Genomic DNA, 24,921 nt, shown 5'->3' with positions numbered 1-24,921 from the left:
AAACTAATCTAATTAAACTAATAAATTTATATTATAATTAAAATTTAAAATGTTCTTTTACTACTCAATACAGTTACTAGTTCAGTATTCAAATAGAAAATTCTATTTTTCTGTATTTTCACAAATAAACTTTCCATACTAGTGCACACAATCTAATATCATTCATGCCCAATGTGACTGAACAAAATATTTTTATCAAGAAGAACACATAGTATAAGATTGGATTATTAGTCTAAATGAATTGTTACAAAAATCAATACAACCCTTTTAAATAAGTAATTTTATTTTTGTTTACAACCTTTCACTTGGAAATGAAAATGTTCCTAACTAGGTTGCCTAATGCCCCTTTTACATCTTTATTCCTCAGGGTATAGATGAAGGGGTTGACTGTAGGAGTCACCACTCCATAGAAGAGACCCATGAACTTGGGCTGGTCCCTTGTGATGGAGGAGGAAGGCTGAAGATACATGCTAATAGCTAGACCATAAAATAAGGAAACTACAATAAGATGAGAAAAACATGTTCCAAAGGCCTTTTTTCTTCCCTCAGAAGATTTAATCTTAAGTACAGCATGTCCAATACTAGCATAAGAGGCAAGAATTAAACATAAAGGAATAACTAAAATAAAAATACACACCACAGACAGTGCAAGTTCATTAGCCTCCTTTTCCCCACAGGCAGTCTTTATCAGAAGTGGAATCTCACACAACAAGTGATCTAGTTTATTGACACCACACAATGGCAATTGTAAGGTAAGTGTGGCCTCCAATAAAGCAAAGAGCACTCCAGTCAGCCACATAACACATGCTAGTAAGATTCATGATGAGGGTGTAGGGCAGAGGCCTGCAGATGGCCACGTAGCGGTCAAAGGACATGATAGTCAAGAGAAGACATTCTGTGGCCCCCATAAAGTGGAAGACATAAAGCTGAACTACACATCCTACATAGCTGATGGTCTTCTTAGAGCTTCCCAGGTTTAACAGCATCTGAGGCACAATGCTTGTGGTTAAACACATGTCTAAAAAGGAGAGGTTGGTGAGGAAGAAATACATGGGACTACTGAGACTAGGGTCTAACTTGGACACCAGAATGATGGCAATGTTTCCCATCATGGTCACGGGGTATGTAATAAGAAGAACAATGAATAGAGGAAGCTCTAGCCAAGGCAGATCATCTAAGCCTAGTAGGATAAACTCTTCAGGGTGGCTTTCATTAATGAGTGCCATTCTCTTCAAGTTGTGTCACCTGTAATAAGGAAGTGGCAAAACTTTAGAAAGTGTTATAAGTAATTAAAAAGCATAACCATAGATTGGCCATATGATTACAGAGGATGTTGTGCAATAACTCTTGGATGGAAGAAGGCAAAATCTGTCACTAGGTGACCAAATTTCTATTTATGACACTCAAGAAATGGCAGTTACATTAAAAAATAGCTAAACATTCTGAAACTGAATTTTCTCCTTTGAATAATAAGGGCAGACAATAATGTTCTCCTTATGCTGAAAATTTAATAAGAAGTGGTAACTCTGCTGGAAAACACCCAGACAGTGGTTTTCAAACTTTACCTGCCATAAAAATCAGCTGGGGGGAGCTGTTTAAATTAAGTTTACTAATTTTTATCTCCAAATGTCTGGTAGAGCAGCTTTTGCATGGAGTCCTGGAATCATATGAGTCACTTTGTACAAGCAGTGCTGCAGCATTTCAGAAATGATAGGAAGAGTACAATATCAAGGTAGTGATAGTAGAAGAAAGATCAGAAAAATGTAAAGCTCTGAGAATCATCATGATAGGCCTGTCCTACCCCAACAAGTTGTTTGAATAGTTTTACCATCTCCATAGGGAGTGAGAAGTCTGGATTTAATCCAATTTCTACTAGCTACTTGGAATTTAGCAAGAAATCAAACACTTTCAACATCAGTTTCTTCAGGTATAAATAGTGTGTGTGTGTGTGAAGGTACAATGACATAAGTTTCATTATGCTTAAGAATTTGTCTAAAAAATTGTGTAGTAACAAAAATGTTGGTGAAGATGTGAGGGGAAATGTATACTCATATATTGCTGGTGGGACTGCAAATTGGTGCAATCATTAGCAGTATGGAGATTTCTCAGAAAACTTGGACTGGAACCACCATATGATCCAATTTTCAAATTGGACTTCAAATAAGCATATTACAGTGATGCAATAACATCAATGTTTATAGCAGCTCAAACCACAATAACTGGAACCAAACTTAGTGCCCTTCAATAGAATAATGGATTTTTAAAAATGGTATATATACACCATAGAATATTACTTTACCCTAAAAATGAATGACTTTATGACGTTTGCTAGTAAATCGATGGATCTGAATATTATCATGCTAAGTGAAAAAAAGCCAATCCCCCAAAAGCAAAGGTCTAATTTTCTCACTGATATATGAGTACTAACACACAATGGTAGCAGGGAGGGGAATTATACAAAGGGGAATGAAGGAAATAGAGAGGGTTTGGAATAGGAAAGACAGTAGAATGGATCAGACATAACTTTCCTATGATCATATGTGAATACACCACCCGTGAAACTCCACATCATGTACAACCACAAGGATCCTACTTAGAATAAGTTATACTCCATGAATGTAAAATATTTGAACATATAATCTACTGTTATGTATCCTTGAAAAGAACAAATAAAAAATTAAACTACAAAAAAATAAAAGAAAGAATTTGTTTGTGTATACTTTATTACATGCATAACTATTACTTCAGACTTCAATATGTGTTCTTTTATATTGTATTTTAGATAACTTGTCCTTCTTGTAGGGATTATTCATTATTTTGTCTTAATAAAAGAGTTTGGACAGGTTCCATCGACCTAATCATAGGTAACTACAAATACAGTTTCAAATTCCATATAAACTGCTATCAGGAGAAAATTCAATATCCTAATTCATGCTCAGAGACTTTTTAAAATATACAAGTTATTTATATTTCCAGGATGTAGTTCTTTCTTTCTTTATTTATTTTTTGCTAAAAGGAGTATTTAAAACAACAAAATCAATAAGCTGAGTAAAACACTATGTTGAGAGAGATGAATTTGGTAATGAAGGTTTTCGTTTATGTTGCAGATTTCATAAAGCACACTCCACCACAGTCTTCTGTAAGAAGAGGAATATTCAGATGTGAAGTTGGGACAGCATCCCAGCAACAAAATTCAGTCACTCTGTTAGTCAATTAGCAATTTCAAGTTACTATTCTCAGGGTTACAAAGCACAGTTTTCAAATTCTCTATTTCATTAAATCTGCAGTGTCATCTTGTAAGAATTACAGAAAGTTACTGAGAATTAATATGTGAATGTTGCCTTTTGATTATATGTATTGTAGTTCAGAAGAAATAGCAATGATAAAACAATAGTAATTCCAAGCAATACTCACTGAGCTGTATTTGACAAAACTCCAATAATGTTTTACATCTACTAAATCAGTAGTACCCACCCACCCTATGACAAAGGAAATTTTAGTATCCATATTTTAGGATATTGTTAATCATTAATTCTTAGAGTCTCCTAGTAAATGGAAAGGTAAAGGTAAAGATCAAAATTATAATCAATGCCTTAAATGAGGTAGTGAGATATCAAGATAACAAATTTGGAGTTTAAAAAATTTAAAGATTAAAAAAAAATATGTACTGCAAATTTGTTCTGAATTAGTGTGACTCCTTTATTTTAGCCATATTACTCAACATGTTAATAGGAGCACAGAGAATTTAGAAACATCTCTGGGCCCATGTTTTCTTTCACATAAAAATACCATTATGTGGAAGAGATATGAAATAAGCAGAATCAGAATTATTGTGTTGAAAAACAAATTTTTTAAAAGTTACAGTTCACCCACATTTTTAAATAGCTACCATAAAAGATACATGATTTTTATTTTTTAAAACATTGTTATGTTCACATCATATATTTTTCTACCATAGGCCATTCCTTAATTGTTTCTTTTTCTAGCTTTTATGTCAATAATGCTTTGTTGAAATATGCTCCATTCTACAATTTTTTAAAGAGGAATTTTCAATTTAGTCCTCCAGGAGTTTTACCATAACTTATTATATCTAACACTCATGTCAATCATCCCTTCAGTATGCTCTCTGTGATTTTATTTGATTTATATTATTTTGGACTTTGTTCCTATTTTCTCTTTATTAAGTATGGTTTTGACTGTGAATGGTGTTCACCCTGTTCCTTTTTTCTGTATATCTGCCTAGAGACAAAACAGCAGGTATGCCTAATCCATGCAAGTCATTCTAAAGTATATTTAAGGTCATTAATTCTTCTTATCTTTTCTGTATCATTCTCATATTTCATTATTTTAACTCTTGGATTCTATTACTTTTTGATCTCCTATTTCCCGTGATTTCCCATCCCTATTTCACTACATGGAAATCTATACACAAACATTTAAAGTCACTTTAGTAAGTTGGTAGACTGTATTCTTTTGCTATTATCTTTGTATTCACCCTCATATTTTCATTCCAATATATCTTGTTTCTACTTTATATTCATCATATACAATATTTAATTTATACTTGCAATTAGTATTTAGCTTTATATAGAGTAGAAGATCACAACAAGAAAACTACAGGTTATTTTCATCTGACCCTGAACTCTGATTGAAACATATGGTGAAATCAATCCATAAAATTTTGAACTTATGTTAAAATTGATTGATATGAGATAGTCATATAATTGATTGAAAGCTTCATATCCCATTCAAATTGTTAATATTTGTTGGAACTATGTTTTTATGCTTTTACCATCAATTTCAGTGAGAAACTAAGACATTAATTGCAAGTGAAGTCTAGTTGTTCACAAAAGCACCAAGCTAGTTATTTCCAAACATTATAAAAGGTTTCCTGAAATGAAATATACTCTGCCTTTCATATGTGTATTGCGTAGTATGATGTACACATTCCAATCTCCTCTGAGAATACATTCCCCATAAAAACAAGTATCTTTTACTTACTTTATTTTGATAGACTTCAATATAAAGGAAATGTGAGGAAGTATATTTAAATTTTTAAATTTTCAGAGGACAAAGAAACTTCAGTTCACAGATGCATATTTGACTATTAGCTGCAGAGCAGTTAGTTTTTCTGTTGATGCAGATGACAAAGGAAAAACGCCTAGGTTAGGAAGGCAAAGTAGAAAATATTCAGAATGCTCTCTGAGCACACTATTTACATGATATTCATAAAAACTTGGGCATTTTTTTCACATAGACCATTCATTTGTCCTTTTCCCAGGTGAGTTATCAGAAAAAATTGGGGGACAGAGTTCTCTATGGAAATGCTTCTTTTGCACAATTAGTTACCTACTGATCTGAGCTCATTCAATTACCCCAAAAAGTGAACACTAATTTCAAATGGAATACAATTAAAAATGAATAAATTAGAAGAAAAGGGATAAAATTAGAATAGAATAAGTTTGAATAAATATTTCAGGGGAATTTTTTATGAGAAATCATTGAATATCTTTTTTTTAAAGAGAGAGTGAGAGAGGAGAGAGAGAGAGAGAGAGAGAGAGAGAGAGAGAGAGAGAGAATTTTTTTAATATCTATTTTTTAGTACTCAGCGGACACAACATCTCTGTTGGTATGTGGTGCTGAGGATCGAATCCGGGCCGCACGCATGCCAGGCGAGCGCGCCACCGCTTGAGCCACATCCCCAGCCCAAGAAATCATTGAATATCTTGCACCACTAATTCTTAGAATAGCTCACCTAGATTTAATTATTTCTAATAGTAATTGTAAGTGAGCACAAAATAAGGTTAAAGGAAAACAAAAACGTGATCTTTCCAATGAGAAGTATTACATATTAAATAAAAACTTTGCAATATTTGTTTTTCTATAAAAAAGATGTAATTATGATTTTCTAACTCTGAATACAGAGAGTCTTCCTCTCTACACATATTAGTCACATATGTAGACAGAATTAATATTCTTTTCAAATTACATGTATTATATTAAACTACATTATTTAGAAACACAAAATCAATAACATTGAATAGATCAAAAAGCAATAAGCTTTTCCTTTGACTACTGTCCCCAATGGTGTATAATTCACCTTCTTTCTCTAAAGGTAACCATATCATGTGGGTATATTTTTATACATTATATATGTGATGATTATTTTTCAGTCAGCTTTCCCTTTCCTAGACCCACCCTCTATTCTAATATATATATATATATATATATATATATATATATATATATATATATATATATATATTTCCAGAAGACAAAATTACAACAAACTTTATCATATATCTAATTGACTTTTATTCACGATTCATGAATATGGGCAGTTTCCTTTCTCCTAAATAGAGAGAGCTCCCACTGGATAATGGCAGAACAGAAATTAGCAAGGTGAATAACAAAGAATTAACACTAGAATAAGTTCATTAGTAGATGTCAGACCACTTCTTCAGGGTTCTTTTTCTCCTTTCTTTTTCTCCGCCTCATCCTCCTCCTTCTCCTTTTCTTATCCTCCTCCTCCTTCTTCTTCTTCTCCTCCTCCTCCTCCTCCTCCTCCTCCTCCTCCTCCTCCTCCTCCTCCTCCTTCTTTCTTCTTGTGAAAATGGAATCTCCTTGTTATACTAACTTGAGTAGGCTGTAATTTCATATTTTTAGCAAGAAGATTTCTTTCTTTCTTTTTTGGGAGTGGGATTTATCTGCTTTCTTATAGGTTCTGTTTGACAATGTTGTATGCAACATAACTGGCTTTATTTTGGCTTGGTCTGGTCTTCTGGGGCCACATGCAGGAACTCAGTCCTAAATAATGGCCTCATAAATATTTTGTTTAATACTTTCTATTATGTTGTTCTACTAGAGGTTGAATCCAAAAGATTCTTTCATATTGTCTTCTGGTCAGGTTTAACTGATAGCAGTCACCATGTGAGCATTTAAGAGAGAAGGAACAGCTGGTTGGAAGTATACTCTCTTAGTTCTCTCTCAGCTGAACCTGTGAGACCAGCTTTATTGCTCAACCAAAGAACACAGATGCTGGATGTGGCCATGCATGTTCAGACATTCTCTCTTCTGATTTCCAATACTATTTCTTCTTTTTGCTACTTTAGGTTTTGTTTTGCAACCAGGATCCCCACTCTTGCAATTACCATGGTAGTGCTTATATAATACACACGTGGGATACCCTTGTAGGATTCCTCAGTCTTTCCCATACCTTTGTAAATACTTCCTTTCTGAAACATTCCTCAATGTCCTAGTCAGAGTATGCCATCTCTTCTGTTGGGAACATTGGTGACATTAACTCTCCATTACAAGCAGATTGAGATAGCTTCCTGATTCAGGATGTTTTTCCTTTTTATTTTTTTTCCATTTTATTCTCTTTTTTAAATTGACAGAGTAGAATGTCTGTATTTAACATTTACAATATGATGGTTTGCAGAATATGCACATTGTGCTATGACTAAATGTAACTAATATATGCTATTTAATATAGTTGTGATTTTGTGGTGAAAATAGCCTACATACAATGTTTTAGCATTTTACAAGAATACAATATATATATATATATATATATATATATATATATATATATATATATATATATATTTATTTATTTGTTTATTGTTGGTCGTTCAAAACATTACATAGTTCTTAATATACCATATTTCACAGTTTGATTCACGTGGGTTATGAACTCCCATTTTTACCCCGTATACAGATTGCTGTATCCCATCAGTTACATTTCCATTGATTTACATATTGCCTTTCTGTATTCTGCTGTCTATCCCATTCTCCACTATCCCCCCTCCCCTCCCCTCCCCTCCCCTCCCCTTCTCTCTCCACCCCCTCTACTGTAAATCATTTCTTCCACTTGTATAATTTTTCTCCTACCCCTCCTTTCCTCTTATATGTAATTGTGTATAACCCTGAGGCTCATCTTCCAATTCCATGCAATTTCCCTTCTCTCTCCCTTTCCCTCCCGCCTATCATCCCTGTTTAATGTTAATCTTCTTCTCAAGCTCTTCCTCCCTACCCTGTCCTTGGTTACTCCCCTTATATCAAAGAAGACATTTGGCATTTATTTTTTAAGGATTGGCTAGCTTCGCTTAGCATAATCTGCTCTAATGCCATCCATTTCCCTCCAAATTCTATGATTTTGTCATTTCTTAATGCAGAGTAATACTCCATTGTGTATAGATGCCACATTTTTTAATCCATTCATCTATTGAAGGGCTTCTAGGTTGGTTCCACAATCTTGCTATCGTGAATTGTGCTGCTATGAACATCGATGTAGCAGTGTTCTTGTTAGGTCTTTAGGGAATAGACCCAGAAGGGGAATAGCTGGGTCAAATGGTGGTTCCATTCCCAGCTTTCCAAGAAATCTCCATACTGCTTTCCAAATTGGCTGCACCAATTTGCAGTCCCACCAACAATGAACAAGTGTACCCATTTCCCCGCATCCTCGCCAGCACTTGTTGTTGTTGGACTTCATAGTGGCTGCCAATCTTACTGGAGTGAGATGGTATCTTAGGGTGGTTTTGATTTGCATTTCTCTGACTGCTAGCGATGTTGAGCATTTTTTCATGTACTTGTTAATTGATTGTATGTCCTCCTCTGAGAAGTGTCTGTTCAGGTCCTTGGCCCATTTGTTGATTGGGTTATTTGTTATCTTATTATCTAATTTTTTGAGTTCTTTGTATACTCTGGATATTAGGGCTCTATCTGAAGTGTGTGGAGTAAAGATTTGTTCCCAGGATGTAGGCTCCCTGTTTATCTCTCTTATTGTTTCTTTTGCTGAGAGAAAACTTTTTAGTTTGAGTAAGTCCCATTTGTTGATTCTAGTTGTTAACTCTTGCGCTATGGGTGTCCTATTGAGGAATTTGGAGCCCGACCCCACAGTATGTAGATCATAGCCAACTTTTTCTTCTATCAGGCGCCGTGTCTCTGATTTAATATCGAGCTCCTTGATCCATTTTGAGTTAACTTTTGTGCATGGCGAGAGAAAGGGATTCAGTTTCATTTTGATGCAAATGGATTTCCAGTTTTCCCAGCACCATTTCTTGAAGATGCTATCCTTCCTCCATTGCATGCTTTTAGCCCCTTTATCAAATATAAGATAGTTGTAGTTTTGTGGATTGGTTACTGTGTCTTCTATTCTGTACCATTGGTCCACCCGCCTGTTTTGGTACCAGTACCATGCTGTTTTTGTTACTATTCCTCTGTAGTATAGTTTGAAGTCTGGTATTGCTATACCGCCTGATTCACACTTTCTGCTTAGAATTGTTTTTGCTATTCTGGGTCTTTTATTATTCCATATGAATTTCCTGATTGTTTTATCTATTTCTACAAGAAATGCTGTTGGGATTTTGATTGGGATAGCATTGAACTTATAGAGAACTTTTGGTAATATCACCATTTTGATGATGTTAGTTCTGCCTATCCATGAACAGGGTATATTTTTCCATCTTCTGAGGTCTTCTTCTATATCTCTCTTTAGGGTTCTGTAGTTTTCATTGTATAGGTCTTTCACCTCTTTTGTTAGGTTGATTCCCAAGTATTTTATTTTTGGGGGGGATATTGTGAATGGAGTAGTTGTCCTCATTTCCGTTTCAGAGGATTTGTCGCTGATATACAGGAATGCATTTGATTTATGCGTGTTGATTTTATATCCTGCCACTTTGCTGAATTCATTTATTAGCTCTAATAGTTCCTTTGTAGACCCTTTTGGGTCTGTTAGGTATAGAATCATATCGTCTGCAAATAGTGATAATTTAAGTTCTTCTTTTCCTATTTTTATGCCTTTAATTTCTTTCGTCTAATTGCTCTGGCCAGTGTTTCGAGGACTATGTTGAACAGAAGTGGTGAGAGACGGCATCCCTGTCTTGTACCAGATCTTAGAGGGAATGAGCAAAAGAAGTAGAAGACAAGAAATAATTAAAATCAGAGCTGAAATTAATGAAATCTTAACAAAAGAAACAATTGAAAAAATTGACAAAACCAAAAGTTGGTTCTTTGAAAAAATAAATAAAATCGACAGACCCTTAGCCATGCTAACGAAGAGAAGAAGAGAGAGAACCCAAATTACTAGCATACAGGATGAAAAAGGCAATATCACAACAGACACTTCAGAAATACAGAAGATAATCAGAAATTATTTTGAATCCTTATACTCCAATAAAATAGAAGATAGTGAAGGCATCGATAAATTTCTTAAGTCATATGATCTGCGCAGATTGAGTCAGGAAGATATAGACAACCTAAACAGACCAATAACAATAGAGGAAATAGAATAAACCATCAAAAGACTACCAATTAAGAAAAATCCAGGACCGGACGGGTATACAGCAGAGTTTTACAAAATCTTTAAAGAGGAACTAACACCAATACTTTTCCAGCTATTTCAGGAAATAGAAAAAGAGGGAGAACTTCCAAATACATTCTACGAGGCCAACATCACCCTGATGCCTAAACCAGACAGATACACTTCAAAGAAAGAAAACTACAGACCAATATCTCTAATGAACCTAGATGCAAAAATCCTCAATAAAATTCTGGCGAATCGGATTCAAAATCATATCAAAAAAATTATACACCATGATCAAGTAGGATTCATCCCTGGGATGCAAGGCTGGTTCAATATACGGAAATCAATAAATGTTATTCACCACATCAATAGACTTAAAAATAAGAACCATATGATCATCTCAATAGATGCAGAAAAAGCATTCGACGAAGTACAGCATCCCTTTATGTTCAAAACTCTAGAAAAATTAGGGATAACAGGATCATACCTCAACATTGTAAAAGCAATCTATGATAAGCCACAGGCCAGCATCATTCTGAATGGAGAAAAATTGAAGGCATTCCCTCTACAATATATTTTTAACAAAGTTATCAAGTTGTTCCATAGATCATTTGGACTTATTATTTCAATAATTAAGATTTACTATCCTTTTCCAACAACTCATATTCCACAAACACCCAGCCTCTGGTAACCACCACTTTGCTCTCTACTTTTATAAAATCAAAATTTTTTTATTCCACATATAAGTTATATCATGCACTAAGGAATATCAATGGTACAAGGAGGTATAAAATGAAAACTCCATATTGAATCTGTAACTCCTAAATATAACAAAAAATATTGTATATGTACTAAAAAACCCCAAGATTTAGAAATTAACTGTTTTAGAAATACATTTTAATAATCTTTTAATTAAAAGCACAACTAGAGCTCAAAGGGCTTAATTGACCACATTGGGAAAATATAGACAACAAAATAAAGTAAAACAGTAATATAAAATGGGAATTTATGAGTAATTATGTTATAAATAAAAATATAAGTTAAAAAGAAAAAAAATTAAATAAATGGAAGAAAGAATACTTACTTATAGAATGTCAACCAATAAATATAGAAGGTACACTGGAGTTAGAGATTCATTACTAGATACTAAATTAATAAGTGAAAGCTTAATCAAGATCAACATCTTTACATAATTTCAGACTATCTCCCTACAGATTACTAATTAATATTTTTAAATTAATTTACTTTTTTGGTACCAGAGATTGAACTTAGGGACCACTGAGCCTCATCCCCAGACAGCCCTATTTTGTATTTTATTTAGAGACAGGGTCTCATTAAGTTGCTTAGCACCTCTCTTTTTGCTGAGATTGGCTTTGAACTTGTGATTCTCCTACCTCAGCTTCTTGAGCCGCTAGGATTATCAGCATGCACCACCACGCCTGGAACTAATTAATTTTTAAGAAAAAAAATATAACTTCACACCAGAGACACCTTGAGAATACCATCTTATAGCTAAGCAATTAAAATTAACCTTATTAAGTTTTAAGACAGATAAACCTCATGTGCGTTTCTGAAATGATTCATCAAGATTATTATCCATAAATCATGTACCTATGTAACAATGATGAGTCAGCAGAAAGAGAAATAAGAAAAACTATCCCATTCAAAATAGCATCAAAAACCATAAAATACTTGGGAATCAATTTAATAAATGAGGTGAAAGAACTCTACAATAAAAACTACAGAACACTAAAGAATGAAATTGAAGAAGACCTTAGAAGATGAAAAGCTCTTCTATGTTCTTGCATAGGCAGAATTAATATTATCAAACTGATCATACTATCAAAAGTGCTATACAGGTTTAATGAAATTCCTATTAAAATTTCCATGAAATTCTTCATAGAATGAGAAAAAAGCAGTCATTTGGAAAAATAAAAGGACCAGAACAGCCAAAATAATCATCAGCGAGAAAAGTGAAACAGGAAGCACCAAAATACCAGAACATAAATTACACTACAGAGCTACAGTAACAAAAATGTTGGTATTTGCACCAAAACAGGAAGGAAGACAAATGAAACAGAATAGAAGACACAGAGACAAGTACAAATAAATAAAGTTATCTCATACTAGACAAAAGTGCCATGGCATACATTGGAGAAAAGATAGCCTCTTCAGCAAATGGTGCTGGGAAAACTGGAAATCCATATGCAGCAGAATGAAATATAACCCCTAGTGCTCACCCTGCACAAAAATTCACTCAAAGTGGATCTTGGACCTACACATTACACCAGAGACCCTGTGCCTAAACAGAAGGAAAAGTAAGCCCAAATTTCCATCTTGTTGGCTTAGGAACTGAATTCCTCAACAGGATTTCTAAAGCAAAAGAAGAAAAAATAAGAATAAATGAATGGATGACATCAAACTTAAATGCTTTTTCACAGCAAAGGAAACAGTCAAGAACATGAAGAGAAAGCTTATAAAATGGGAAAAAAACATTTGCCTTCTGCACCTGAGATAAAGCATTAATCTCCAGGATATAAGAACTCAAAAAAACTTAACACCAGAACTATAAATAACCAAATCAATAAGTGTACAAAGGAACTAAAGAGGCACTTCACAGAAGAAAAAAATACAATGGTCAACATATGCATGAAAAGTGTTCAACATCTCTAGCAATTAGAGAAATGCAAATTAAAACTACACTGAGATTCCATCTCACTCCATTCAGAATGACAATTATCGAAGATACAAGTAATAATAAATGTTGACGAGTATGTGGGGAAAAAGTTACACTTATACATTACTGGTGGGACTGCAATTTGGTGTACAACAACTCTGGAAAGCAATATGAAGATTCCTTAGAAAACTTAGAATGCAACCAACATTTGACCCAGTTATCCCCATCCTCCAGATATACCCAAAGGTCTTAAAATCAGCATACAACAGCGATGCAGCCACATCAATGTTTATAGAAGCTCAATTCACAATAGCTAAGTTATGGAACCAACCAAGGCTCCCTTCAACAGATGAATGGATATAGAAAATGTGGTACACATACAAAATTGAATATTATTCAACCATAAAGAAAAATTAAATGGTGACATTTGCCAGTAAATGGATGGAACTGGATACTCTCATATTAAGTGAAATAAGACAAACCCAGAAAAACAAAGGCTGAATGTTCTCTCTGATATGTGGAGGCTGACACACAATTGTGGGGCACAAATGATTAGGAAAAGGGGAGTGAAGGGAAGGGAGAGAGGATGGGAATAGAAACAATAGTAGAATTAATTGGACATGAATTTCCTATATATGAATACATGACTAACGAAAATCCACATCATGTACAACAGCAAAAATGGGCTCCTAATTAGAATGTTATAATCCATGTATGCATAATTTGTAAAAATACACTCTACTGTAATGTATATCTAAAAAGAACAGAAAGACAAAAATTTACTCCTGCATGGTGGAGATATAAAGTGAACTTTGGAGACAATTGATAAGGTCAAATCAATCTCAGAAATGTCCTGTTGAAGTGTTTAGCAAAAAATAACTTGGGAAAAATTTATGTATATGTATATCTATACTTAAATTATATTTACATATTATATATTTTTAAATGGCACCAAATGTAAATGAAGAAGGACTCTCCATAAAGGGCAAATACAGTATTTGTATTATTAAAGCAATTTTTATAATTATATTCAAATATATTATAACCATAATTGAATAATATGAAAAGGTAAAACTAAAAAGAAACACTGAGTCAAGATATTGCCTTCCAGATCAAGGTTTAAGCACACGCAGTTTCTTCTGCTTTAAATGCTCTTCCCCTCTGACACTACATCTAATTTATTTCTACTTTACTTACAGATCTGAGGCTAAATGACACCTCCTAAGAAGAGCTTTCCTTGAATCCCTCCTGGTTTAAATAAATTAATTACCTTCTATTTCACTCATGAAGCCTTGTCATTGGTACAGCACAACCTTTACTACAACAGATAATTAGATGTTTAACATTATGATTTGTTATTCTGTGAGGGGGAATTTTGCATATTTTATTCACAATGAACCTCACAATTAGCAATATCTATGTATGTAGGCATTGAGAAATTGTTAGCAAATAAATAACCAAAATAGCCCTGGTTTTGGGTGTGCACTACGTTTAAGAATATAGACTGTCTTTAAGTGTCTCAGATTAAGGTATATGTGACAATAATGTAGATATAGGCAATATAAAAATATTTTAGAATATTGATGGTGATTTAAATGTTAGGCTCCAAATCACTTTGTATTTAAGTTATTGATGTCTCATAATTAATAAGTGTTTACAAAATTATTTGTAAGCAGATTTTTGAAAATCAAAATTTGTTGCAAATTTATAATTATGCTATTCTAATAGTAATTTTACTATCACTAAGTTTTTATTTTGGGCTGAGGTTGTGGTTCAAAGGTAGAGTGCTCACCTAGCATGCATGAGGCACTGGGTTTGATCCTCAACACCACATAAAAATAAAGGTATTGTATCCACCTATAACAAAAAATAAATAAATATTTAAAAAACAGTTTTCATTTCAAATTTATGGTATTATAATTCTAAGATAGTGTCCAATATGAACCAAATAACACATTGGAAAACTCTTCAGGACAAAATATATTCAGAGCATCAGGTTTTTTTTAATGTGTAGTATCATTACACATCATTAAGTATCATTTTCTTGATACTTAAGAAAATGTATGATGTAACTTTAAAATGCAGAAAATTATGAAGGCTATAGTAAAAATGTTCTGGTATCCTTCCATTTACCCCAGCACAATTAACTTGTTGGAGAGTTTGTTTACAGTTCTTTCTTACAAGCATAGGTGTATAAAAAATTAGGGTCATAATTTAAGTATAGATTTATTTTCTGACTTCTCCTCTCCTACTTAACAATGAGCACTTCTCCATATTACTTTTAAAAAGAAATGGCCCATGAACATATATTAGTGAACAAGTCCAAAATCATACTGGATTAAACCAAAAAACATCTAATTTTTGCTCATGTTTTACACCCACAAATGTCCCTGAGCCCTCTTCCATGTCATTCACCATTAAAGATTGAAGCCAATAAATTGTCTAAAACTTTCTATATTATTATTATAAAAAATATAAAGAGCATGTTGGGTCTTAAAATTTCTTACCAGAGTTTTATAATTAGTGTAACTCACATTTATTGACTAAAGCTAGTTACAATGCCATAGTTCCACAGGGAAGAAAATAATAATCCATACTCAAAAGGGAAGATTTCTAGAGTTTTATTCTTTTTCATATACACCCCTTTTGAAAAAATAAAGTAAAAACTTCCAACCAGTAAAAACAAACCCTCAAAGTTCAGTGTCTATAATTAGTGCTCCTGATCTCTTCATTAAAAGTACTTAATTCTCTTGACTCAGGGATCTAAGACTAAAACAACACATTGCCTGTTCTTCACAAACTCAAATTTTAATATGGAAATCTGTAAGGAAATGACCAGTGTGAAAACTTCATTCATAACATGAAATTTTGGAAATACATATAAGTCACAGTTTCCTAGAAATTCTGAAAATTAATAGGCAATTACTGTGAGTTAAGAAAAATTACTATATTTTACTCATTGAAATAACACCTCTGTCTATTGTTCTTCATAACCACTGAGTTCCACCCTTTTGGAGATGCATCTGTTTCTTTGTTTCTATATGCACCTGAAGAGGGCAAGAGAAAATACATAACCTTTTTAGCTTTTTCCTACTTAAAAGAGGTTGGAGTTCCAAAACGTATTTTATATCTCAAAGAGACAGAAGCTTCTTTAGTCCAGAATCCTGCTTTATTTGACAGTATAACTCCCTTTAAAACTTAGCTTCTAATCCCTTTGATGCCACTTCCACAATTCTCATTAATACATCTTGTTCTCTACAAATTTATTTGTAGGCTTGTTGGTACTACCAATCATCAGTAGAATTGTTTTCCTTGACCATGTATTTCAAATGTGAAGGGGTATATTAGGTGCTATTTTAATCCACTCAAAGTTTAGTAAGAAGTAAATTGTTTACATTCTTGTACTCATTCTTATCCCTATAAATTTCATTTTAATTATCATTTGTTGCTCAAAGAACTTCCTCATGTTTTTTATATTTTTAAGTTCCATTGGAAAACAAGGAATTTTTTCTGAGATTTTTGTTATACTTTGTCAACTACATACCATAAGAATAAATGCATACAGTTTTTCCAACCTCTTCATTTAGAGTCACAATCATTGTGTTTATTCCGCCTTTCAAATTATTGAAAGTTATGCTTTTCTCAAAATTTTCTTATTGTATAGCATAGCATGCATCACTATAGCTCCAATCTTTAAAACTGATTTCCTTATACCCTTATATCTGACTCTATGCCAGTGCCTCCTTTTTCAGTTATTTTCTTAACATCAGAATTCCTCTACTGTTTTCTAATTTCAGTAATTAGGACAAGCTATGTTATAATTTAGTAGTAAAAATCTCAAAAATATCAGTGACTTTAACTAAGAAAGTTGTTTTAGTCAGCTGTTTTGCTTCTGTGACACAAAGACCTGCAGAAAAATTTTAGTGGAGGAAAAGTTTATTTTAGCTCATGGTTTCAGATGTCTCAGTCCATAGATGTCCCACTCATTGGTCTGGAACTGAGGTGAGGCAGAGGTGAGGCAGAACATCATGTGGGAAATGTGGATGAGGAAAGCAGTTCAGGATGTTGCAGTCAGAAAGCAGAGAGAGCTCCACTACCAGGTAAAAAATGTATACTATCAAAGCCTGCCCCAGTAATCTATCTACTCCAGCTGCACCCTACCTTACAGTTACCACCCAGTTAATCCACATCAATGACTTAATTCATGGATTAAGTTACAACTTTCATAATCTAATCATTTACCTCTGAAAATTCTTAGACTGTCTCATACATGAGCTTTCGAGAATATCTCATATCTAAACCATAAAAAATTATTTATTTTATGCTATTTTTCTAACAAGGGTGTGAGTTCTACTTCACATTTTACCAAATCTAACTTTATGCTGATTAAGAACTTTACCTGGGACATTGTTTAATGGACAGAGAAAAAGACAACAAGGCAGAGTGTGCACTAGATCGTAAAGTCATCATCCAAAGTGAACCACATATTTTCATATTTTATTGGAAAAGCAAATTTAAAAGTCAGACTCATAATATGCAGGGTGGTGGGTAGTGAGGCTCACTGGGATTGGACAGGGTAAGGTGGTGGGAAGGGAGGAGGGCTAGCAACAGGAAAGAAAGTAGAATGAATTAGAAATAACTTTCCTGTGTTCAAATATGAATACACTACCAGTGTAACTCCACATCATGTACAGCCACAGAAATGGGAAGTTATATTCCATGTATGTATGATATGTCAAAATAAATGAAAAGAACAAATAAAAAAATAAATAAAGCCAGGTCTGCATTTAGGAGGGCAGGGAGAACTATTTCTACAGTCTGCCTAAAAGAAGAAATCAAATATAGGAAATCAAATATCCCTAATTTATTCCAGGTGTTACTTCTGTTCAACCCAGGTACTATTATCTCATTCCTAAGAAAGAACTTGGAGGATTTAACAGAGAGGTTTTGAACAATTTATTATGCAGGAACTCTTTGGGGGCAGCAGGCCAAGATAGAATGGAGGGCTGCACAACACCCACAACTGGGGCAGATATCTAGGATAGGTTGCATGTGCATAGATGAGTTTTCTTAGATGTTTTATGAGTACATTCTTTTACTTTACAACCAAGTTTCTCTGCTTTGATTTGTATCTAAAATTTAGAGAAAAGTGAAGTGGATAGTTTCCCTTCTCCACTTCCTTGCATCTTTAGAGTCCTTATTTCACTGCTGGGAACAACAAGCTTTCCAACAAATGTTTATCCCAACAACTACAAAATGATAAAGTAATTTTTTAAAAAAAATTGAAACAATAGCAATATTTCCATTCCTAAAATTGGCAAATGTCTCAAAAGATGAAAAATCTTAGAATTGGCAAAAGCTCATGAAACAAATATTCACATTTGCCATGTACAATGTTAATTGGAAGGTGAAATGAAGAAATTTATGTAGGAAAGTTTAGCCATATTTATTGATTCTTAAGTCTGCTAAGAAATTTCTTTTCCAGACCTAAAAATACCATTGTCAAAACTATAAGCTGACATTTGGATACATATACATATGTGTAAAAAGTCTTTGAAAAATCATTTATAATAGTGAAAAGAAGAAAGGCAAATATTTAGCAATAGAAGAATATTTAAATGCATTTTAATATTCCTCCATAGCACAATTAGACTGCAGCTATTTAAACTATATTTTCAAATATTATAGAATATTTCAGGATAAAATAATACACATAAAAATTGTAAACTTCATGAACAGAAAATAATGAAAAACAATATTCTAGTAATGGTGAACTCTAAATATAATTTTTTAAGGATGAGTTACTTCCCATAAAACTGTTTGCTTTCACTAACATATAATGAATGAATCTATTTTATTATAAAAAAATAAAATATTATAAATAACCATATGTGACAATGATTAGATTTTCCTTTTTCCATAGAAAAATAATTTCTTTAGCTTTTGAGAATTCAAGTTTATATACTACCATGGAATTTTCTGTGACCACTGTCCCCAGAACCAGAGCATAATCTCTGAATATTCTTTTCACAGAAGTGAAAATTTGCATTTGAGTTAACTACCTATATTTCTGATAACTTAGCATTTTAAAGATCTGTGAATGCTTTGCTCAGTAAAGGCAAACTTTGTTTCAGTGCTCCTAGAGCTCACAGTCTAATGATAAGGAAAGACATTTATCAAATGATGATTTAAAAGTTAGAATGCTACAAATTAGAGGTACTTGGTAAATAAGTAAAATTGTGGACATTTGACTAAATCAGGGAGATAAAAAAATGTCCTAAATAAACAATTAGACCTTTATACTCAGTATCAGGTAAAGATGGGTGGAAGGAGTATTCTAGGTAGAAGATCAGTGTGCTCAAACGTTCCAGGTTGGAAGGGAACACAGTCAGCATAAGACAACAAGGACTGAATACCTGGGAGGTGAATATGTCTTTATTTGTTAAGTAAGGAAAGGTTCCTTATGATCTAGTGTGAGAGAGTAAAATTCTGAACAGGATGGTATAAGATATGGCTCATGTTTTCTGATTTGCATATATGAAGAAAGGTGAAATATTTCATTAAACTAGTTTTAGAACAGAGCTTTGCAGGGGGAGTAAATGTTCAGCTTTTGAATGTGTTGAGTCTGAAATGTCTTTGAGTCATTCAGTAAGACATTGCAATTCACTGTGTAACTAAAAGGACCCAACCAGAACAACTGTAAAGGAGTAGAACTTTATTTAAGGGCTCATGGTTTCAGAGATGTTAGTCAATAGAAGGTCAGCTCCATTTCTTTGGGCTCACGGTGAGGCAGAACATCATGGCACAAGAGTGCATCACAGGAAAGCAGAGAGAGAAGTCTCCACTTGCCAGATATAAATATGTATCCCAAAGCCATGGCCCCAATTCCCACCCCCTCCAGGCATTCCATACCAATCCAGTCACCACTCAGTTAATCCCATCAGGGATGAATTTGATGATTGGGTTAAGGCTATAACTCAATCATGTCTTCTCTAAAATGAGATTCACACACTTATCTAGTTTAAGCTAGACTGAAGCCACACTACTTGTTCAGAATATTTTGGAAGAGTATGTACAATGAATTTTTAGGAAGGGATGAGGGAGTGAAGGGATTGAGGATTTGGGTTATGATGGAAGAACTTTGGGGTTGAGATAATTGGTTATTTAACGATGAAGATGTGAAAATCCTAATCTAAGAAATAGACTAGATAACTGTGAAATAAATAGTTTACATGTGGGAAGATTAAAAAAAATCAAGCCTTCCTAACTCATCTGACATGGTTAAGAAGAAATTAGAATGACTTGGACTCAAGGAACACAATGCATTGGGGGATTTCTGGAAAACAAAGTAGTTTGTAGCTTAGTAAGCACATGTTGTGTTTCTTCAGCATTATTTTCTGGAAAAGAAAATTTTCATATGTTGGTATAATTCAATGAAATTATGAGAGCCTGGAAAATTGGAAAATCACTTCAAATGTTATAATCATTTTCAAGGATAAGGAAGACTTGGAGTATGCTCAATGAAGTACTTATTTCTTATAGAGAAAGATTCTTGACATCACCCTCTTGAAGGCCTCCTTCATATCTTTATTTCTAAGGCTGTAGATGAGGGGGTTCAACATGGGAGTGATGATCCCATAGAAGAGAGAAACCATCTTTCCCCAGTCCTTAGAGGTCAATGAAGGTGGTTGTAGGTACATATAAATGCCTGTTCCAAAAAAGAGTGACACCACAACCATGTGGGACCCGCATGTCCCAAAAGCTTTCCGCCTTCCTTCTGAAGACTTTATTTTCAACACTGCTTGAGCTATGAAGCCATAGGAGATGAGGATCAAAGTCACTGGAATTAGCAGAATTAATACACTGAAGAAAAAGAGCTCAGCCTCTATAGGCTTTGTGTCAGCACATGACAACTTGAGAAGGGCAGGAACCTCACAGAAGAAGTGGTCCACTTCCCAATGACCACAGCGTGGCATGTTCAGTGTCAGGGAAGACTGCAACACTGAGTTGCTGAATCCAGTGAGCCAAGAGAAGGCGGCCATCCTTAAGCAGAACCAGCGGTTCATGATGACTATGTAGTGGAGTGGTCTGCAGATTGCCACAAATCTGTCAAAGGACATAACAGCCAGGAGGAGACATTCTGTAGCTCCCAGGGCCAGGAAGATGATGAGCTGGGCCACACAGCCACCATAGCTAATGGTCTTTTTGTTGCGACAAATATTTGCTAACATATGAGGGACTGTGCTTGTGGTATAACAGAGATCTAAGATAGAGAGATTAGTGAGAAAGAAATACATGGGCGTGTGAAGTTTGGGATCCAGAATGCACACAATCATGATGGACACATTGCCAAAGATTGTGAATGTGTATGATATTAACAAAACCGCAAAGAGGGGCATTTGCAGCCAGGGTTTGTCTGAGAAACCAAGTAGGATAAATCCTTTTGGGGAACTGTCATTTGCCCAGCTCATGATAATACTTACTTTTTATTCCTAAAAAATAGAGAATAAGAAAAGAGTCAATAGGGCAATAGATATTTGAAACTGAATTGAATTTAGATTAATTATGATGATTAGCTCTGCACCAAATATAATTCACAGTCAAAAAAAATTGGAACCCTTCTGAAATACTTATCATTTGGTTAAAACATAGATCCTTTGTTTCCAGTAGTCAAATGTAATGATAAAGGACATTGTTATTAAATGACATAAAGTATATAAAATTACATGCAAAACTCATGGAAAATTATAAGTGCTCAATACATTTCAAGTCTTCTCTCATCACTTCTTACTCTACCTCAATAAACATCTTCAATAATAAATACCAATGTAAATTAAATTATTTTAAAATCAGACTTAAAATGCTGAGCATATAAACCTATAATTGACCTAACGCAACTCATTTAAATTTGGTAACATCTTTGCATATATTTTGAGTTATGTTATATTATGTTATGCAAATTTATTATGTTATGCAACTTTATTATGTTATGCAACTTTATTTCCACCAAATACAATCCTGAGTATTAGATGCTTTGATTCCAGATAATAAAATTAAGGCTTATTTGTGAGAAAGTAATTATCAAAATTGATATCTCCCCACTTAAAAACTTGACATGACAGACACTGCTCACTGGTTGAAATTTTATTCTCACTAAAACCCTGATAGATATGATTTACATTTTACCTTTTTTGTGACTTATGAAAATGAAAAATTTGCACACTTAGTAAAGATGAGACCAAGATTCAAACCCAGGATTAAAGACCATGCTTTCTTTTATACCATATTTCCTTCCAATTTTACATATAGCAAGCCAAAATTGGCTACATATAATGTAACATTGAGATAACTTATACCATTTGAATTTACAAGCATAAAAACAGAGAATACTTCTATGTGCTATGACACACATCTGTAATCCCAGAGGCTCAGGGAGGAGAAGGGAGGTAAAGCAGGAAAATTGCAAGTTCAAGGTCAGACTGGGCAACTTAGAAAGACTATCTCAAAGTAAAAATTTGAAGGAACAGAGATGTAACTCAGTGGCAGAAGGGCATTGGATTCAATCTCCAGTATTGCTAGCAAACTTAACAAAGAAGATAAAACAAGTTTTGGTACACTTTACTAAGGAATGAGGTGTCTTTTCCAAAGTGACAAACACTGATAAATGAAATGTAACATGACAATGGAAAGTTTACATGAGAACTAACAGATACGGACCTAGCATTTATAATCCTTCCATTATATGTGGTTTCAATTTTGACTTTATAAGCTGCAAATAGACATCATTCCTTGGTAAATAATAATAATACACCTACATTTGAAAGATATAAAAGGATATGAGTTTAGACTTCTTAAAATTTATTCTAATTAATTATAACTGGACTTTTTTGAGTGTTCATAAAACTTTAAACTTTTTAATGATAAAAGAAATTACAAGATGAGAAATAGGTAGTGTCTATGACAGAAAAGTTTAATATATTAAAATATAAATAATTATTACATGATAATAATAAAATACAAAAATTTAAAAATAAATAAAGATCAATGGGTATAAATGAATAATTTGTGGCAGGATAAAAATATAATATGATGGAAAGAAAAGATATAAAACTTTCACACCATTAAAAAATCAAATAAAAATGACGAGGAAACTATTATATTATCAATTCATTTAATAATGTAAAACTGTATCACCAGGAGTTAATTTCCATCAATACCAGAAAGGATCTACAAACCAAAGGTGGTTCCCTTTATGAAATATTAGGCAGCATTAAAACAGTAAGTTATATCGCTCTGACTCTAGAGACCTCAAAATAAGTCCAAAATATGGTTACCATCAGTCATCTTATTTTTAAGCCACAGACTTCAGAACACGTCACCCCTAAACACTTCAGCCTGTGGATCATTAACTAGATTTCAGGATTGTTTTTTAAGGGCTTATTTTTTTGTGATAAACTATGCAAACATAGAAATTCACAAATCTCATGCATGCAGATGCTGAGTGTGAGCAAATACACACACAGGTAGATAACTGACACCTCCTTCAAGAAACAGAACAACACTGTCACCTGGAACACTCCCTCGTGCTCTGTCCCAGTCAGTCCCACAAAAAAAAAAAAAGAAAAAAGAAAAAACTAGAGGTGGAGAATCATGTGAATAACATTCCCTCATGTTTTTAAAAATTTCTTAAAAAATAGTTAGACATGCTTATTTTGTTGACCATATGATAGAGATGTGGCAAATATATAATGCTATCATTGGTCATCACAAGAGGTTGATACTAGAAGGGTTTTGTGAGTATGTGTGAATGTGTGTGTGTGTGTGTGTGTGCGTGTACACATGCACATGAAAACATATATGTATGAATATATAGATGATTATTAATTTCTGGGGTTTCTAATTTCTAAAATTTAATATATTACTTTTATAATTTACAAAACAACATCAGGAAAAAAATAGCGCTTTAAGGCAAATGACAGTGATTATATCCAATATTGGAAAAAAACATAGGCAAATGCATAAAACAATAGTGAGACACTACTGCAAAATCCTTTTCAAATAAGAAATATAAACCTACCACAAAATGTGAAACATAATATATATTGAGGCCTATGCTGGATGCTCTATAATAAATATACTGTCTCACAATTTCTTGGCCCAAACTATTACCAGAAGAACAAGCAACATTGCAGCACATTTTAAAACAGTAGGAAAAGGATTGAGCTATAAAACGTCATTGGATGTGTCACATACCACAACACAGATAATACACACACAGACACACACACACACACACACACACACACACACACACACACACATACACATACACCATCTCTACCTACTGAAGAGGAAGGAAAGGCAAAATTTAGAAAACAAATACCTGTAAGTGTTCAGATTAAAGACAGAGAATGGCAAAAGTGAACACATCAGATATTAAAAATCATCTCTCCACAAGACGGAGATAGTCTCAGAATGGTAAAGCAGAAGAAACCTTCCTGCTCACCCTGGTTTGGGGGAGTAGGGATGCATAGCTGAAGTTACTGGAAGAGTTAAGTCTCCAAATTTGAGTAAAATATTAGGCTTGTGCCTTTGCCTATTTTTCTTACCCTGCCACTTCAAAAACAAGCTTTCAAAATACTCCTCAAATAAAGACCAAAAAAGAGTGAGCTGTTGGAATCTCTGCCTCTTTGGGAGCTAGAATCTGCTTTATTTCTGAGCCGTGTGATCCTGGACAAGTAGATGAACAACCTTGTGCCATGTACACATATTTTTAATTACTGTGTTGATCAAAAGCAAGCTATTATAAAGTTCAAATGAGACAACACACACAGGTCTGAACTTTGGATAGTGCATGAAACATAGTAAGAATTTAAAGAATGTGAATTAGTTATCATTTACAGTGTGGGTAATAGTGATACTAGTAATGATCATTAAC

The 24,921-nt window shown here is 33.6% G+C and overlaps 1 protein-coding gene and 1 pseudogene across 2 annotated transcripts; both read right to left on the bottom strand.

The window, feature by feature from the left end:
- Positions 1 to 301: 301 nt before the first annotated feature.
- Positions 302 to 1,226, bottom strand: LOC308649861 (putative olfactory receptor 2B3; annotated as a pseudogene). Its single transcript has one exon. The product of its transcript is annotated as a putative olfactory receptor 2B3 (transcript).
- A 19,286-nt stretch (positions 1,227 to 20,512) lies between these two features.
- Positions 20,513 to 21,476, bottom strand: LOC308649872 (putative olfactory receptor 2B3; the record flags this gene model as incomplete). Its single annotated transcript, XM_081295715.1, has 1 exon — positions 20,513 to 21,476. Exon 1 carries the CDS (start codon positions 21,452 to 21,454, stop codon positions 20,513 to 20,515), a length of 942 nt encoding a protein of 313 aa, XP_081151841.1. The 5' UTR covers positions 21,455 to 21,476.
- Positions 21,477 to 24,921: the final 3,445 nt, after the last annotated feature.

The sequence above is a fragment of the Spermophilus citellus genome, assembly GCF_964194105.1.
Source record: "Spermophilus citellus genome assembly, chromosome: 5".
In the NCBI taxonomy this organism is placed as follows: domain Eukaryota; kingdom Metazoa; phylum Chordata; class Mammalia; order Rodentia; family Sciuridae; genus Spermophilus; species Spermophilus citellus.
This window is presented reverse-complemented; position numbering and strand designations above follow the sequence as displayed.